This window comes from Acartia tonsa, chromosome 13 (genome assembly GCF_053477335.1).
Source record: "Acartia tonsa isolate MP-2025a chromosome 13, ASM5347733v1, whole genome shotgun sequence".
Classification (NCBI taxonomy): domain Eukaryota; kingdom Metazoa; phylum Arthropoda; class Copepoda; order Calanoida; family Acartiidae; genus Acartia; species Acartia tonsa.
This window is the reverse complement of record NC_137272.1, coordinates 20,782,051-20,799,319: the sequence shown is the minus strand read 5'-3', so window position 1 is coordinate 20,799,319 and position 17,269 is coordinate 20,782,051. Positions and strand designations below refer to the sequence as shown.

Sequence of the window (17,269 nt, the reverse complement as noted above, 5' to 3'; positions counted from 1 at the left end):
ATTTACATCTACTACTTACTAAAAGCACCGGCTAGCTATAAAAATAAAAGTTAATACACCTTCTGTATGAATTTTTAGAATTGTCCTATCAATTGAACAAATAGGCATAATGGGATCATGGAATGAAAACGAAGTAGCGGGATTCATCGTATTTTAACAGAAGCTTTTAATTGGTTATTTCAGGTTAGGTAATTATTAATGATTGCCCTGCAGGGTTAAGTTTTGAACCATCAAATTAGAGGGTGTGTTTATTAAACTTATTTAATAACTTATAAAACGTATTTTTTCCTTAAACTATCTTTCTTTCTAAGATTTTTCAATTTAACATTAATTTCTCTTAATTTTATTTACTTTTTTTCACTATTTTCAATCTGATAATTTAAATTTTTGGTGCTTACGATTATTTATCTCTCTTTCTCATTCCCCCTCTCTTTCTTCCTCTTTTTTTTCTCTCTCTCTCTCTCTCTCTCTCTCTCTCTCTCTCCCTCTCCCCCCCCCCCTATTACAGATAAATTTATTATATTTTTGTATTTTTTATGAGGATTAATTTCTAACACCATGAAAAAATCAATAGTAACATATAAATAATACTTACAGAGATAGTTTATCTGAAGAATAAACGTTCTGGACCTTAGATTTTCTTTTCTCGTATTCATTCGAATACGGTGGATAGGAACCGGTTCTCATCCATACGAAAAAACTATGTCTAGCATCGTATTATATCCAGTATTATATCGTGAGAAATAACTATTCTTTAGACTTTGATATTAAATAGAATTCCTTTTTTTTAAATGATGCTTATTAAAAAGTTTCCTTGCGATGATTTATCCCTCTCTATTTACAAATACTCAGGGAAGTAGGGGATATGGCAATAGTAGCAAAAGCATTCCTTTTGCTCACACTATTAAATAACAAAGATCTAAAGGGATAAGCCAATGGCCTATAGATTGATGTACAATGTACATCCACCAATACACAAAACTACCCCTTCTGTAAATTAGAATTAGTAATTAAAACACTTATCTTAATAAACCAACCAGCCCACTGTCCCCTCTCTCTCTTTGATAATAGTTATTTTTTTCATCGTATTATAAACGGCTTTCCGCGGATATAGAATGTACAATTATAAGATTAAAACCAGTTTCTTTAGCCCCGAGGTGCCGAAGGCACGGGCTGAAAAAACTGGTTTTAATCTTATGATTGTACATTTTTATATTCGAAGAAAGCTGGATATAATACGATGCTAGACATAGTTTTTTCGTATGGATGAGAACCGGTTCCTATCCACCGGTTTCGAATTAATACGAGAAAATAATGTAACATTTTTATTGATTTTTTAGCTATGATGATTTGGTGATAATTATTCTTGTTTTGTTATGAGCATAAAGAAGTGTGTATTCACATCCGCATATGTGTCACCAGGGAGGTAGGGGAAATTGGGCTGTTTATTACACTAGTCTCCAAAGTTTTACAATAACGTTTTCTCATTCGTATGCGAAACAATTTTTGGGACTCTTATTAATTTTGATTGGTTGGTTCACCAAGTTGAATGTCCAAAAACTTTTCAACAATTAATTGTGATTTACAGAGGGGGAAAATTTGTATATCATCATTGGAGATATACAGGGTGTTTCAATAGAAAGTTTTTTTTTTAAATCTTAATTATGCATAGAAAGTAAAAACATTATATAAAATGCTTTATATATTTGGAAAACCTATTCTGGGACATTTAAGTTTCAAAAATTTAAAAATTATTTTTTCAACAAACTATGCCTTAAAAACCGGTTTTTCCAAAGACCTTATTTTTGAAGATTTACAGATTTAAAGATTGTGGAAAAAATGTTCACATTTTTAAAATTCAAATTGCGCGACTTGTATTAATAGTAGAAAAACGTTATGCATATCGTTGGAATTGTCATAAACTCTTTTTTTTTGGAAATATAAGTGCCATTTTTGTGCTATTTGTAGTTTAGGAGCTACGTGATAAAATGTTCCAACTTACTTAAAACTTTTCAACCTTTCACACAATTTTCAACGTAGCTCCTAAACTACAAATAGCACAAAAATGGCACTTATATTTCCAAAAAAATAGAGTTTATGACAATTCTAACGATATGCATGGCGTTTTTCTACTATTAATACAAGCCGCGCAATTTGAATTTTAAAAATGTGAACATTTTTTCCACAACCTGCAATCCCTAAATCTTCAAAAATAAGGCCCTTGGAAAAACCGGTTTTTAAGGCATGATTTATTGAAAAAATTATTTTCAAATATTTGAAACATAAATGTCCCAAAATAGGTTTTCCAAATATATAAAGCATTTTATATAATTGTTATATTTTCTATGCATAATTAAGATTTGAAAAAAAACGTTTCTATTGAAACACCCTGTATATCAATTACCATTGTCTTATCACTTAAGATTCCTGATGTGTCACATTACACAATCATAGCGGCTACGCCTTTAGAGGCCTCAAGGGGCACTTGAGTGAAGGAGAGGAAGGAAGGGAATCGATCCTCTACTTTTCATTTTTTTGCTACACGATATAATAAAATATCTTCCTTCGCTATCAAGGAGAACCATATAAGCAGGTCCAGCGAAAACCTCCACTTATTTATTTGCCAATGTAATGTATTGCAAATATGAAACACTATGCGGAAGTGAATCCACACCACATACAGAAAAATCAATTCAACCATTCATGAAAAACAAACCCCGAATACAGGGAACGGACAATGACGGATAAATTAATATTTTCCCAATTAAATAAAATCAGTACATTTTAATTACCAAGAATTACATTTTTCATCGTCAAAACTTTACTTATCTCACTCTAAAGCACTGACAGCCGGACAGATATAAACTAATTATAGAGTTGCTTCACTACTAAAAATGGGGAGGTGTCGAAATATGAGTAAATTAAAAATCGATATACTTATAAAGGGAATTAAAGAAAGGTTCATGGAGGAAGGGGCAGGACAATGACGAAATAATTTATCTACAACAAGATTATGCCAGAAAGAGAGAGGACAATGGGCTGTTTATTACACTAGTCCCCAAAGTTTTATAATAACGTTTTCTTATTCGTTGACTTAACAACTTTTGTGACTTTAGTGAATTTTAAATGGTTGGTTTAGTATTTTTAGTGTTTATACGTTTCAATCACTAATCTTACGCTACCGAAGGAGTAATTTTGTGTATCAACATTGGGGATGTACATTAATTAATCGGCCATTTCTTATCCCTTTAGATTCCTGCGTTTATTCGCCTCAAATCCACAGGCTTTGCAAACAAATAATAAAAATTAAATATATTGTCAATTGTCCTATTCCTGTATCCCTGCTCAGTCATTACGAGACATTGGTTTTCATTGCTATTTGATAACAAAGATATTATCAAAGGAGTAAATATAATATATATTCAGGGATCAAAAGGGATAAGACAATGATAAATTGATGTACATCCCCAATGGTGATACACAATATAACCCCATCTTTAGATAAAAATTACTGGTTGAAACTCAACCAATTGATTAAAATTCAATTTAAGTCCCCAAAGTTTTAAAGCTATCAATAAGAAATCGTTATTATAAAAATTTTTGGACTAGTGTAATAAACAGTCCCATGTTCCCTCCCTTCCTGATCGTATTGATTTTAGCGTAGCTTCTCTGTAACTAGGATACGTCCGTACGTCCCGACGTAGTTTGTTTGAAATAAAACATACCTACTGTTGCTACATCAAATGACGCTATACAATATAGGGCATTGCCATGACCTCCTGAACATTTAATATTTTACAATCTAGACTTGAAATTTTTTACTATTGTTGACTTAATTCTTAACTTCATATTTTGGAGAGTTTAAACTTTTAAAGAGGATATTTCGACATGTTGGAATCGTCCATTTCATTTTAAGAGAGAAGGGACAATAAGTTGTTAATTACACTAGTCCCCAAAGTTGAAATTATTTTGATTGTTTTTTTGTGTGTAATTATTGGGTATGCAATGTACATCAAATTATTAACCATTGTCTAATCCCTTTAGAGCTCTGACTTTGGATTAGAATCATCCTATCAAATTGATTTTATCTCGTATTGGCATTGACATGAATCCCTGTACGCGACCGCAAGTGGGAAATTTATATTATTGTTTTTATGTTGCTAAATTAATCCAGGGAAATACGGAAAGGTCGTAGCAAATTTTCCTTCTTTGGTAGCTTCTAAATTTTGGGGGAAATCGGGGAGGGGGGGGGGGTAAATGAATTTAAAAGGGCATTAAAAAGCAGTCAACGAAAGAATCAAAATGCCTATTCTATTATATTTTGTGTTTTTGTTTCATTGTTCGTTAAGATTTTGCTAACCACTGAACCAATTAAGTTCTCTATTTAAGCGTAGCTTTAAAGTTTTGGGGTGGTTTTAGGCTATTTTACAGCTACCTCCATAGAGGCTAGAACGAAGCCGCTAGTGTTATTTATTGTTTAAATATGTCTAATAATTTTATAAGAATGGAATGCCTCACTCACATAGCATCTCACATAGCAGCTTGATAAATTAGGCTAAGAGAATAAACAAAAATAATTATTTTTTTTATAAATTTATAATCCCTTCAGTCCTGATATTTTTGGTCAGTTTGTATTATGTAATTAATTCCAGAGTTGTTAATACCAGAGATCTAAAGGGATAAGACAATGGCCTAATATTTCATTTTCATCTCCAATGTTAATACACAATAATATCCTTTCTGTAGATTACAATTAGTGGTTGAAACGTTTAGACACTCAACTAAATGAATGGTGTTGATCCATTTTACGGTTTTAACAAAACAAGGACAATTATGTCCGGTCGTAATTAGCACAGCAACAACAATATTGTACAGGGGTAAGACAATGGGTGAACATTAAAATAATTTAAGCTAAAGTAAAGCTTGTAGATAACATAACAAACTGACAGACAAACAAACAGACATATTAAACTACATAAATACAGATAATAAACAGAGAGAAAGACAGACAGACATATAAATGATTAGACAGACAGCGAAACAGACAAAAAGACAGACAGGAATACACATTAACAAACAGAAAAACTGAAATACAGACCAACAATCAGACAGATAAACATAGGGAAAAACAGACTAACAGACAGAAATACAGAGAGAATCAGACAGACAGACAGAGAATTAGACACATAAACGGACAGACGAAAAAGATAGACAAATAGACAGACTTACCAACAGACAAATATACAGACAGATAAACAGGCAGAAGAACAGACAGACAAACAACCAGACAGACAAACAACCAGACATGTAACCATCATACATGCAGACAGATAAACATACAGAAAGACAGACAGACTTACTAACAGACAAACATACAGACAGATAAACAGACATGCGAACAGACATACATACAGACATATAAGCAAACAAGAAGGCAGACAGAGAAAAATACAGATAAATGGACAGACCGAGACAAACATAATCAAAAAACAGATAGACAAACAGACATAATTTTCCTTGAATATGAATAATGTTATAAAATGAATCATTATTAAAAGTTTCCTGATATTAAATAATAATCTTCATGATACATAAACGTCTATGAAAACCAGGGTTCGGAAGCCGCGCTATCAGCCGCGCGGCTGCGGCTGCGGCTGAATCCTAATTTGCGGCTGAGGCTGCGGCTGCGGCTGCTTAAAGTTATGGAAGTGGCTGAGGCTGAGAGTGGCTGAGGCTTAGTGCGGCTGAGAGTGGCTGCGGCTGAATGCGGCTGAGGCTTAATAAGAATTGGGGTGGCTGAGGCTTACAGTGGCTGAATTGGAATTTTGTGGCTGAGGCTTCGAGCGGCTGAGGCTTACAGTGGCTGAGGGTGGCTGAGGCTTACCGTGGCTGAAGGATTTGTGGCTGAGGCTGCGGCTTACTGAAAGCCGCGCGGCTCATAGCGGCTGCGGCTTACAGTGGCTGATTGGAAAATTAAGCCGCGCGGCTGAGTGAGGCTGAGGCTGAGAGTGGCTAATAACATAATTAAGCCTCGCGGCTGATTCTGAGGCTGCGGCTTACTGAAAGCCGTGCGGCTGAGGCTGTGGCTGAATTAAATTCAGCCGCGCAGCTGAATGTGGCTGCGGCTGAATACAATATTAAGCCTTGCGGCTGATCTTATGGCTGATTATAAAATAAGCTTTGCAGCTGAGGCTTCGGCTAAATTGGATTTTTTAAATGCATTCTAGGACATTTTTTGGAGAGTTGAGGGTGGTTAGGGGTTGTGAGAATAAGAGTGGAGGGAAGAGGGGGGAGGACAGCAGGATTTTTTCAAATGTTTGATTCAGAATTAGTACCCAAATTTTATACTGGTACCCAAAGTTTTATACTGGTACCCAAAGTTTATTCTGGTACCCAAAGTTTTATTCTAGTACCCAAAGTTTTATACTGGTACCCAAAATTATATACTAGTACTCAAATTTTATTCTGGTACCCAAAGTTTTATTCTAGTACCCAAAGTTTTATACTGGTACTCAAAGTTTTATACTGGTACACAAAGTTTTAGTCTGGTACCCAAAGTTTTATAATGGTACCCAAAGTTTTAGACTAGAACCCAAAGTTTTATACTGGTACCCAAATTTTACTGGTAACCAAAGTTTTATACTGGTACACAAAGTTTTATACTGGTACCCAAAGTTTTATACTGGTACCCAAAATTTTATACTGGTACCCAAAGTTTTATTCTGGTACCCAAAGTTTTATACTGGTACCCAAAGTTTTATACTGGTACCCAAAATTTTATACTGGTACCCAAAGTTTTATACTGGTACCCAAAGTTTTATACTAGTACCCAAAATTCTATACTAGTACTCAAAGTTTTATACTGGTACCCAAAGTTTTTATACAGGTACCCAAAGTTTTAGACTAGTACTCAAATTTTATTCTGGTACCCAAAGTTTTATACTTGTACCAAAAGTTTTATACTAGAACCCAAAGTTTTATACTGGTACCCAAACTTTTATACTGGTACCCAAAGTTTTAAACTGGTACCCAAAGTTTTATACTGGTACTAAAAATTTATACTGGTACCCAAAGTTTTTTACTGGTACCCAAAGTTTTATACTAGAACCCAAAGTTTTATACTGGTACCCAAAGTTTTATACTGGTACCCAAAGTTTTAAACTGGTACCAAAAGTTTTATACTGGTACTAAAAATTTATACTGGTACCCAAAGTTTTTTACTGGTACCCAAAGTTTTATACAGGTACCCAAATTTTATACTGGTACCCAAAGTTTTATACTGGTACCCAAAGTTTTATACAGTTACCCAAATTTTATACTGGTACCCAAATTTTATACTGGTACCCAAAGTTTTATACTGGTACCCAAAGTTTTATACTGGTACCCAAAATTTTATACTAATACCTAAAATTTTGTTTTAATATTGGTACCCAAAGTTTTATACTGGTACCTTAAGTTTTATACGAGTACCCAAAGTTTTATACTGGTACACAAATTTTATATTGGTACCCAAAGTTTTATACTGGTACCCAAAATTTTATACTAATAGCCAAAAATTTATTCTGGTACCCAAAGTTTTATACTGGTACCCAAAGTTTCATACTGGTACCCAAAGTTTTATACTAATAGACAAAAATTTATTCTGATACCCAAAGTTTTATACTGGTACCCAAAGTTTTATACAAGTTTTTTATCAGTAGGAATTTATTTCAACATCTTTAGTTATGATGCAGTACAAAGCCTATCAACTCCCAGACGACGAGCCGATGCGCTACATGTTGAGCCACGGTCGAGGGTTTCTATGACATTAACTCAAGGTCCAAGGGGAATTATATCTTTCCTTTGCGCCTGTTCATGTTGCACACCTAGCACCTAGGAACCATTTAATGTCTTCAGTTATAACGCAGTGTCTGCGCGAGATTCGAACCTATTACATCCCTGATGACAGGCAGATGCGCTACTTGTTGAACCTTGGGGAACCAATTCTTTCCTTTTCTGTATTAGTTTAAGTGACATCTATCCAGCAACCAACTTTTTTTTTATTGAACTACCTGCCTGAAAGTTTTATGGTAATGAGTTATGCCTGTTTATGAGCCAAGGAAATCCTCCTTCTCCAACTTTACATGTTGCACACCTGCCATAGCAGCAGTAGTAACCATTTAATGTCTTCAGTTATAACGCAGTGTCTGGCCGAGATTCAAACCTATTACCTCTCTGATGACAAGCAGATGCGCTTCTTGTTGAACCTTGGATAATTAAGGGGAACCAATTCTTTCCAATTTAAGTGACATCTATCCAGCAACCAACTACCTGCCAGAAAGTCCTATGGTAATGAGTTACGCCTGTTTACGAGCCAAGGAAATCCTCATACTCTAACTTTACATGTTGCATACCTGGCATAGCTGCAGTAGGAACCATTTAACGTCTTCAGATTTCATGCAGTGTCTGGCCAAGATTCGAACCTATTACCTCCATGATGACAAGCAGATGCGCTACATGTTGAGCCATGGTACGCAGGTTAAATTTGTCTTAAAAATAAACGTCTTTAAAATGCTTATCATATGTACACTTGCAATAAATGTATTTGTCATAAAAACTTACCTCTTATGAAAAAGTTTTTTTTACAAAAGTGCTTTTTATTACAATTATTCATGGGTATAATTTTTATGACTAACTTTTTATGTCACATAATCTTAATGACAATGTAATTATGAAGTTATTACAAAAAATACTAAACAATAGGTACTGGAAAAAGAAGAACTGAATTAAAATAATTTTTTGGGGGGTAGGGTGATTTTTATTGGGTGGGGAAGGCCGGGGCGAGTAAATCCCATTTTTAATTTTGGGGTGATGTTTAATTTTTTTTCTAAGGCAATTTTTTTCTGGTAGTGTGATGGTACCCTCCCCCAAAATAGTTGTAAACCTTCCCAGTACCTATAAGAAACTACCCTGAATAGGAGCACCATATCGGTTTAGTAGTTAGCGAGATCCTGTAGTACAAACATATAGACAGACAAACAAACAGACATCATAATACTTAATGATCTAAAAATAAGACAAATTTTCATTTTGAAATATTGGAGCTCTGATAGCTTTTTGGTACGGTAACAGCTTTGAACCATCTATCATCCGGGTTTGAATCCCAGAAGAAAAAAAAATTTGGGGGGATGAAGGGTGACTTTTATTATTTTTTTATGGGAAAATAGGGGGGGAGTTTGGTTGAGCACCCACCAGTTTTAATTTTAGTTTTTTAAAAAATTCAAAAACTTGGAAAAGGCAATTTAAAAAGTTTTCATTAGTTCAGTAGTTATCGAATTCTTAATCTACAGACAAAATAACTCACCATACTTTATACAAGGTTTTAGAAATAATCATATGTAATTCTTGGTGGAATTGAACAGAAAACCTTTCTTACACATTATGGTGCACTAACCCTTAGAACATAGGTGTAAAGCAATTTTATATTAAAATTTAGTTAATAATATTACAAATAAAGTAAGTTTACCTAGAACAAATCTCCTCTAATCTTTTTTTACACATTATATCCACCCTCCTTTTAAAATTTTTTTTCAACTTGAGAGGAAAATAACTAAATATAAATGAGAGGAAACAAAAATTATTGTCCATTGTCCCAATGTCCATAGCAGAATAAAAACTTTAATCACATTCAATTGGTGGAATTGAACCAAGAACCTTTCCAACACAAGACTGCCACACTAACCCCTAGTCCAAAGGTGACAGAAATTTTGAAGAAAAATTTAGGTCTAAATATCACAATTTAATAAATTATTGGGTGCTAAATTTCATAGGTATAACTCTTATGTACATACTTTTAAAACCTGTTTTAATATGTAATGAGTTAATGGTTAAAGGATACTAGTGGCTGCGCCCCTAAAACCTCTAGGAATACTTAAGGGAAGCAAAAATAATTTATTTTGAGGGTCATCTTTTTTTGGGAGGGAAAAGATACATTTCCCCAAAAAAAATTTTAAACTTTCCCTGGATCAATAAGAAGCTTCACATTACCACTTTATATAATAGAATATGTGGATATATTAGAAAAAAGAAAATTTGTTAATAAAATTATGGACCTCATTTATTGGCCAGTTCATTTATATATCCCATAAGAGGGGAGAGATGGATTAAAGAAGGTGTATGGGGGTTATTGTTATTTTAGCCAGCTGAGATTATTTCTTTATCAGAGTACATGAAAATATGGACAACATCAAAGTAATAATATATCGATTCATGTATTGCTTATAAATTCAGAAATTGTATAACATAATGATAAAGATAAAGAAACATTTTTTTTATAATAATTGCAGTTTCGAAAATAAAATCAATTTTAGTAGGCATCTTTGTAAAATAAACAAAATCGGATGATATATGATAATCATTTAACTATTTCAATCTATCGAGTACATAAAGATTATGTAGATTTTTTTGCATATTATACAGGACAATTTATTGCATTTTAAAGACCTTTTTTTAACCAACTTTAAAAAGTAAAATACATCGCTGTTTAAATTTTTTTTGTTAGAAAACATATTAGGATAATTTGTGTTCAAAATAAACACACACACACACCCTCCCCCCTCCCCAAATCTTAATTTAATTATTTTCATTAATTTAAAAATACTATGAAAAATGAAATATGTATAAATCTTTTTTTTTGCATAACTTTTTCAGTGTCTCTCATCAACCACAAAGTATTAAATACATTTAAAATTGAAGAAATATCTAAGTAGGAGAAGCTTAATTATATAGAACAAGTAGTGCGTACCTAAACGGAAAAATAATAGAGAAGCTACTATATAACTTGAGTATCACAAAAATTGATTGCCCCCTGTGAGGTTTGAACTCACGGTCCCTAGTTTACAAGACGAGTGCTCTACCATTGAGCTAATAGGCCAATTGTACAAGAAAAAAAATTAAGATAATACAAATTCATAGTGAATATTAAGTAAATTCTGAAAAATTTGTATCTTTTAAAAACAATAAAATTAGGCAAACGTCAGTAGGGCAGTTACCCTATAAATAGTATTCAATAATATTCATAAGTATCAATGTTCAAAAACGTATTGCTTCTGGTGAAATTCGAACTTATAACCCCGGCATAACAGTGTAGAAGAACCGTGCGCTAACTGATTGCGCCACAGGAGCTCTTACATTACAGGTTCAAATTTTTTGTAGTTGTTCGAGATGGTAGTTTCTATGTTGTAATTTAAAAAAAAACTTAAGATAAAATTTTTATAAAAGAATATAAAAAAATTTAAAAGTATAACATTTAAAAAAAATATTTTTGGGCGATGGAAATGTCTGACCCCCACCCCAAAATTAGCTCAAAACCATCCAATGTCAATATATATATAACTAGCGGCTACGCCCCTAGAGGCCTCTAGGGGGCACTTGAGGAAGAGAGAGAGTCAAATTTAATAACCCAATTTCTTATTTTAAATTTTTAAAGAAAAGTAAAAAAAAAATTTTTTTTTAGGGGGGGGGGCGTCCCCCCTCATTTTTAATTTTAGTTTAAAAAATTTAAAAAAATTTTTCTTTTTTTGAGGGGGGGGGGGATTTTTAATTTTTTTGGGGGGTTGGGGGTGTCCCACCCCCAAAAAAATAGTTATAAACCTTCCCAGGACCTATGAGAAGCTACCCTGTTAAGGAGAACCCGATCGGTTCAGCGGTTAGAGAGATCCTTCGGTACAGACACACAGATACACAGACACACAGACATCCTGTTACTTTAGTAAAAGGATTCCTGAGAAGGACAACATTGTCAGTTCAGTGGTTGCTGAGATCTTAAGCTTCAGACAGACAAAATTAAATGAAAATTAAGCCCCGCGGCTGAATTGACGGCTGAGGCTTGTACTAATTTAGCACCTGCGGCTGCGGCTGGGGCTTACAATATCTCAGCCGCGCGGCTGTGTCAAAGCTGCGGCTGAATTTAAAAAATTAAGCTGCGGCTGAGGCTGCGGCTTACAAATATCAAGCCGCGCGGCTGCGGCTGCGGCATAATCATAACTTTGCAGCTGCGGTTGAGGCTTTCTTGAAGCCGCGCGGCTGAGTGCGGCTGCGGCTTCAAATTATTAACAGCCGCGCGGCTGAGTGTGGCTGAGGCTTCCCCAACTATAAGCCGCGCGGCTGATTGCGGCTGAGGCTTAGAGGGGCGTTGGCTGAATGAGGCTTAGTGCGGCTGAGGCTTAATGTGGCTGAATTGGAGTTTTGTGGCTGAGGCTTACAGTGGCTGAGGCTTACAGTGGCTGAATGCGGCTGAGGCTTACAGTGGCTTATGTTTTCTTTAAGCCGCGCGGCTGCGACTAAGGCTGAGGCTTATTGGGTGGCTGAGGAAGCCGCGCGGCTGATTTTGAGGCTTCTCGTAAGCCGCGCGGCTGATGGTGGCTGAGGCTGAGGCTGCGGCTGCGGCTTCCGAACCCTGATGAAAACTTTCCTTCATTATGTATCTTATTTTTAGTAGCGAAACTACTCAATTATTAGGTCTTTTACTTCTATTTGTTAATACCTCTTAATTACTATTAATTCCAGGGAAGGAGGTGATTTTGGACTGAAAGTTACACTAGTACCCAAAGTTTTATAAATAGTTAATCACTTTCACACTTGTTGTCTGGTAACTTGGGTAATTTGATAAAATTTGATTGGTAGGTTCAAGATAAAAGTGCCCAAACTTTTCCACCAAATATTTTAGTGTACATTATGGACCATTTATCTCTATTGTAACATAAGTTTCATAAAATTGGCGCAAAACTATTCTGTATATCAATTTGATTATTTTTAAAAGCGAAGCTTTTCTATAATTAGGGTCGGTCCGTACGTTCGTCCGTCCGGCCGAGATAGTTAGCTTTTATTCGTTAATTTAGGCATGTTAGAATTGTCCTATCGATTTCAAACTTTGCATGGTGATTCCTGTAGTAGTTAGGTACGATTTAGAAAGCGTAGTAACTCTATAATCGTTACCAGAATGTCCGTACGTCCATTTTAAACATGTTGATTTTTTACTTTTTTAATAACAATTTTTTTATGTGATAAAACCATCCGATTGATCAGATTTTTTTGATTACTGATTCCTATTACAATAAGGTACAATATTATGAGCGAAGCATCTCTATAAACAAGTATTAAAAATGTCAGTATGTCCTTAAACAGAATTCTGTATTTAAGAAGTTTTGCAACAAATTTACGTATAATTTTGTCAAACCTTATATATTTTCATATTTCATATTTTGTATATTCAGTTCTGACACTCAACAAAAGTTAATGTTCGTCTGTCATATCGTTTCAGAGCTTTGCTTTTATGGATGTTGTCATCCTTGTTTTTGAAAAAAAAGGACTTTGGTTTCTTACAGCTTCGCTACTTATAGAGATAACTTTCCTTGTTTTTATTTCCAATAAATCTATATTAGATTATTTTATTAATTCTATCAAAACATGATTTTTTTTATCTATTTTTCTTCTACCTATATCTTTTCTTATCCCCTTTTATGAACAGATTTATTATAGATTTTAGTATTTCTTTCTCTCTTTTTCTCTTAATCTCTCTCTCTCTCTCTCTCTCTCTCTTTTTTTTTATTTACCTTTTTCTATTCTCTCTTTTTTTCTCTCTCATTTTCTCTTTCTTTCTTTTTTCTCTCTCCCTATCTCTTTCTTTTTTCTCTCTCTCTTTATATCTATTTCTATTATATTATAATTTTTCCTGATTATCTATCTATTTTCTTATCCCCTTAACTGATTTATTATAGATTTACGCATTTCTTTCCCTCTCTTTCCCTTTCTTTATCTCTCTCTCTAAATTTATAACACCCCTTTTTCTTTTATTTAGGAATCGAAGGAGATGAAACCTGCGCGGAGGGGGGAGAAACCGATCTCACCCTCCAACGGAGGGGGCGACAATATTCTCCGTCGACGCACGGAGAGGAAGGGGGAGATCAAGGGGACGGGGGCAGATCTTCCGAGGGGGTGTCGGGACTGCTGCTGCAGGGGGCGGACAATGACGATAAATCGATCCATAGTTGTGATACGGAGGGTTACTACACTACGTTCCATGATTTCGACGGTTTCCAGGAAATTTTAAAGTTTTTTATTAAAATATGATTTTTAGTGATTTATATACATAATTTTAAGGATAATAAGATATACAATATTTTTATGAATATAGCGCAGCAATAACGTGATAAAAAATGCAAGTGAACTGTTACTATTAATTAGATATATAGATATTTTTTGGTGATTTTATAACAAATTTTAGTTATTGAAGGTAATTTCAATGACAATTAAATCCATAAGTAAAGCATAAATAGCTACAAAATACAAAATAATAAATAGATTTAGGTATAGGATATTATTTTATCATCATTGTCATAACACTGGAGCTACATTCACGTAAATAGACAAACACACATCCTACTATCTTAGTATTTAGTGTACGTTTATGTAATTTTATATTTGAAATACCTAAAAGTTATGTTTAAAAGATAACAAGGATGACAACAATCATAGAAGTAAATCTCAAGAATTTCATTAATAGGGCTGAAATAAACAGAAAATAAATAGTTCCGATAAAAAAAAACTAATTAAGAAGATAAGATGTTTTCTTAGATTACATAAATGTCGGACGGACGTAAAGACGAACACAGATTATAGAGTAGTTTCGCTTACCAGTGAGGGAAGGGACATTGGACTGTAAAATATTGTGTTATCATTACCCAAAGTTTTATAACTACTTTCTCTCATTCTTTAGTTTCTTTTATAAAATTACTAGAGTTGGCTCGATATAACTTTCTCGCTATTGGCTAGGTTTATTCAATGATTTATTTACTTTTTTTTGGGATTTACAATATAAAATACGCTCTATATTTCTATATAATCCTTCCGTTGCATTCTTTTACTAAAAACCCACCTTGTATTGGCATAGTTTAATAACCAATTCAAAATTAATCTAATAACCTTTACAAACTGACATTTTAATTCATACATTTTATTTCACAAATTCACTCTCATTAGATTTTTTTTGAAAAAGACGACATTGGATATGTTTTTGAAAACATGTTGTGTTCATCACACATGTTGTAACATACACAGGGTGGGTTTTTATAAAAAGAATGATGCGTTATTTTTTTTTATCTTTCCTTTGTCATGAAATCTATGTACTTTTCTCTGTCTCTCTTTCTCTCCCCCCTCTCTGTCTCTTTCTCTCTCTCTGTCAACAATATTTTCTGAAACAATATTTTTCAATTTTATATACTTTAGCATGTAAAGTAAGGCTGTAAAATTGTAATCTTTATCCAATGCTGATGTGGCTCATTTGGTTAAGGCGTCAGGTTTGAGATGTTAAGTTTCAAGGTGAGTGGATCAAGACTCACCACTGAAAATTTTTTTTCAATCTTATATACTTTGGCATGTAGATTAAGGCTGTAAAACTATAATCTTTACCCAATGCTTATATGGCTCTTTTGGTTAAGGCGTCAGGTTTGAGATGTCAAGTTTCAAGGTGGGTGGTTCAAGACTCACTACTGAAACATTATTTTTCTTTCAATTTTATATACTTTGGCATGTAAAATAAGGCTGTAAAACATTAGTCATTGTCTCCTGTGATTTAGCTCTTTTGGTTAAGACGTCAGGTTTGAGATGTCAAGTTTCAAGGTGGGTGGTTCAAGACTCACCACTGAAACATTATTTTTTTTAAATCTTATTTATTTTGGTACATAAACTAAGGCTGTAAAACAATAGTGATTGTCTCTTGCTGAATCAGCTCTTTTGATTAAGGTGTCAGATTGAAGATGTCAAGTTTCAAGGTGGGTTGTTCAAGACTAACCACTGAAACATTATTTATTTTTAAATCTTATATACTTTGGCATGTAAATTAAGGCTGTAAAACTATAATAATTATCTCATACTGATTTAGCTCTTTTGGTTAAGGCGTCAGGTTTGAGATGTCAAGTTTCAAGGTGGGTGGTTCAAGACTCACCACTAAAACATTATTTTTCTTTCAATTTTATATACTTTGGCATATAAACTAAGGCTGTAAAACACCAGTCATTGTCTCATGTGATTTAGCTCTTTTGGTTAAGACGTCAGGTTTGAGATGTCAAGTTTCAAGGTAGGTGGTTCAAGACTCACCACTGAAACATTATTTTTTTTAAATCTTATTTATTTTGGTACATAAACTAAGGCTGTAAAACAATAGTGATTGTCTCTTGCTGAATCAGCTCTTTTGATTAAGGTGTCAGATTGAAGATGTCAAGTTTCAAGGTGGGTTGTTCAAGACTCACCACTGAAACATTATTTTTTTTTAAATCCTATATACTTTGGCATGTAAATTAAGGCTGTAAAACTATTATAATTGTTTCATACTGATTTAGCTCTTTTGGTTAAGGCGTCAGGTTTGAGATGTCAAGTTTCAAGGTGGATGGTTCCAGACTCACCACTGAAACATTATTTTTTTTAAATCTTATTTATTTTGGTACATAAACTAAGGCTGTAAAACAATAGTGATTGTCTCTTGCTGAATCAGCTCTTTTGATTAAGGTGTCAGATTGAAGATGTCAAGTTTCAAGGTGGGTGGTTCAAGACTCACCACTGAAACATTATTTTTTTCAATCTTATTTACTTTAAAATGTAAACTAAGGCTGTAAAACAATAGTAATTATCTCATGATAATTTAGCTCTTTTGGTAAAGGCGTCAGGTTTGAGATGTCAAGTTTCAAGGTGGATGGTTCCAGACTCACCACTGAAACATTATTTTTCTTTCAATCTTATATACTTTAAAATGTTTACTAAGGCTGTAAAACTATAATAATTGTCTCATGCTGATTTAGCTCTTTTGGTTAAGACGTCAGGTTTGAGATGTCAAGTTTCAAGGGGGGTGGTTCAAGACTCACCACTGAAACATTATTTTTTTTCAATCTTATTTACTTTGGCATGTAAATTAAGGCTGTAAAACTATAATAATTATCTCATACTGATTTAGCTCTTTTGGTTAAGGCGTCAGGTTTGAGATGTTAAGTTTCAAGGTGGGTGGTTCAAGACTCACCACTGAAACATTTTTTTTTTCAATCTCATTTACTTTGGCATGTAAACTAAGGCTGTATAACAATAGTAATTATCTCATGATAATTTAGCTCTTTTGATAAAGGCTTCAGGTTTGAGATGTCAAGTTTCAAGGTGGATGGTTCCAGACTCACCACGGAAACATTATTTTTCTTTCAATCTTATATACTTTGGAATGTTTACTAAGGCTGTAAAACTTTAGTAA

The 17,269-nt window shown here is 33.7% G+C and overlaps 1 protein-coding gene across 1 annotated transcript in view; it reads left to right on the top strand.

Annotated features, from left to right (window-relative positions):
- Nucleotides 1–15,835, top strand: part of LOC145335200 (uncharacterized) — a 133,950-nt gene extending 118,115 nt beyond the window's left edge. Inside the window, exons 16-17 of the mRNA XM_080180933.1 lie at nucleotides 13,838–14,090; nucleotides 15,781–15,835. Coding sequence (XP_080037059.1) covers nucleotides 13,838–14,090; nucleotides 15,781–15,835 — 308 coding nt within the window. The remainder of the gene's footprint in view (nucleotides 1–13,837; nucleotides 14,091–15,780) is intronic.
- Nucleotides 15,836–17,269: the final 1,434 nt, after the last annotated feature.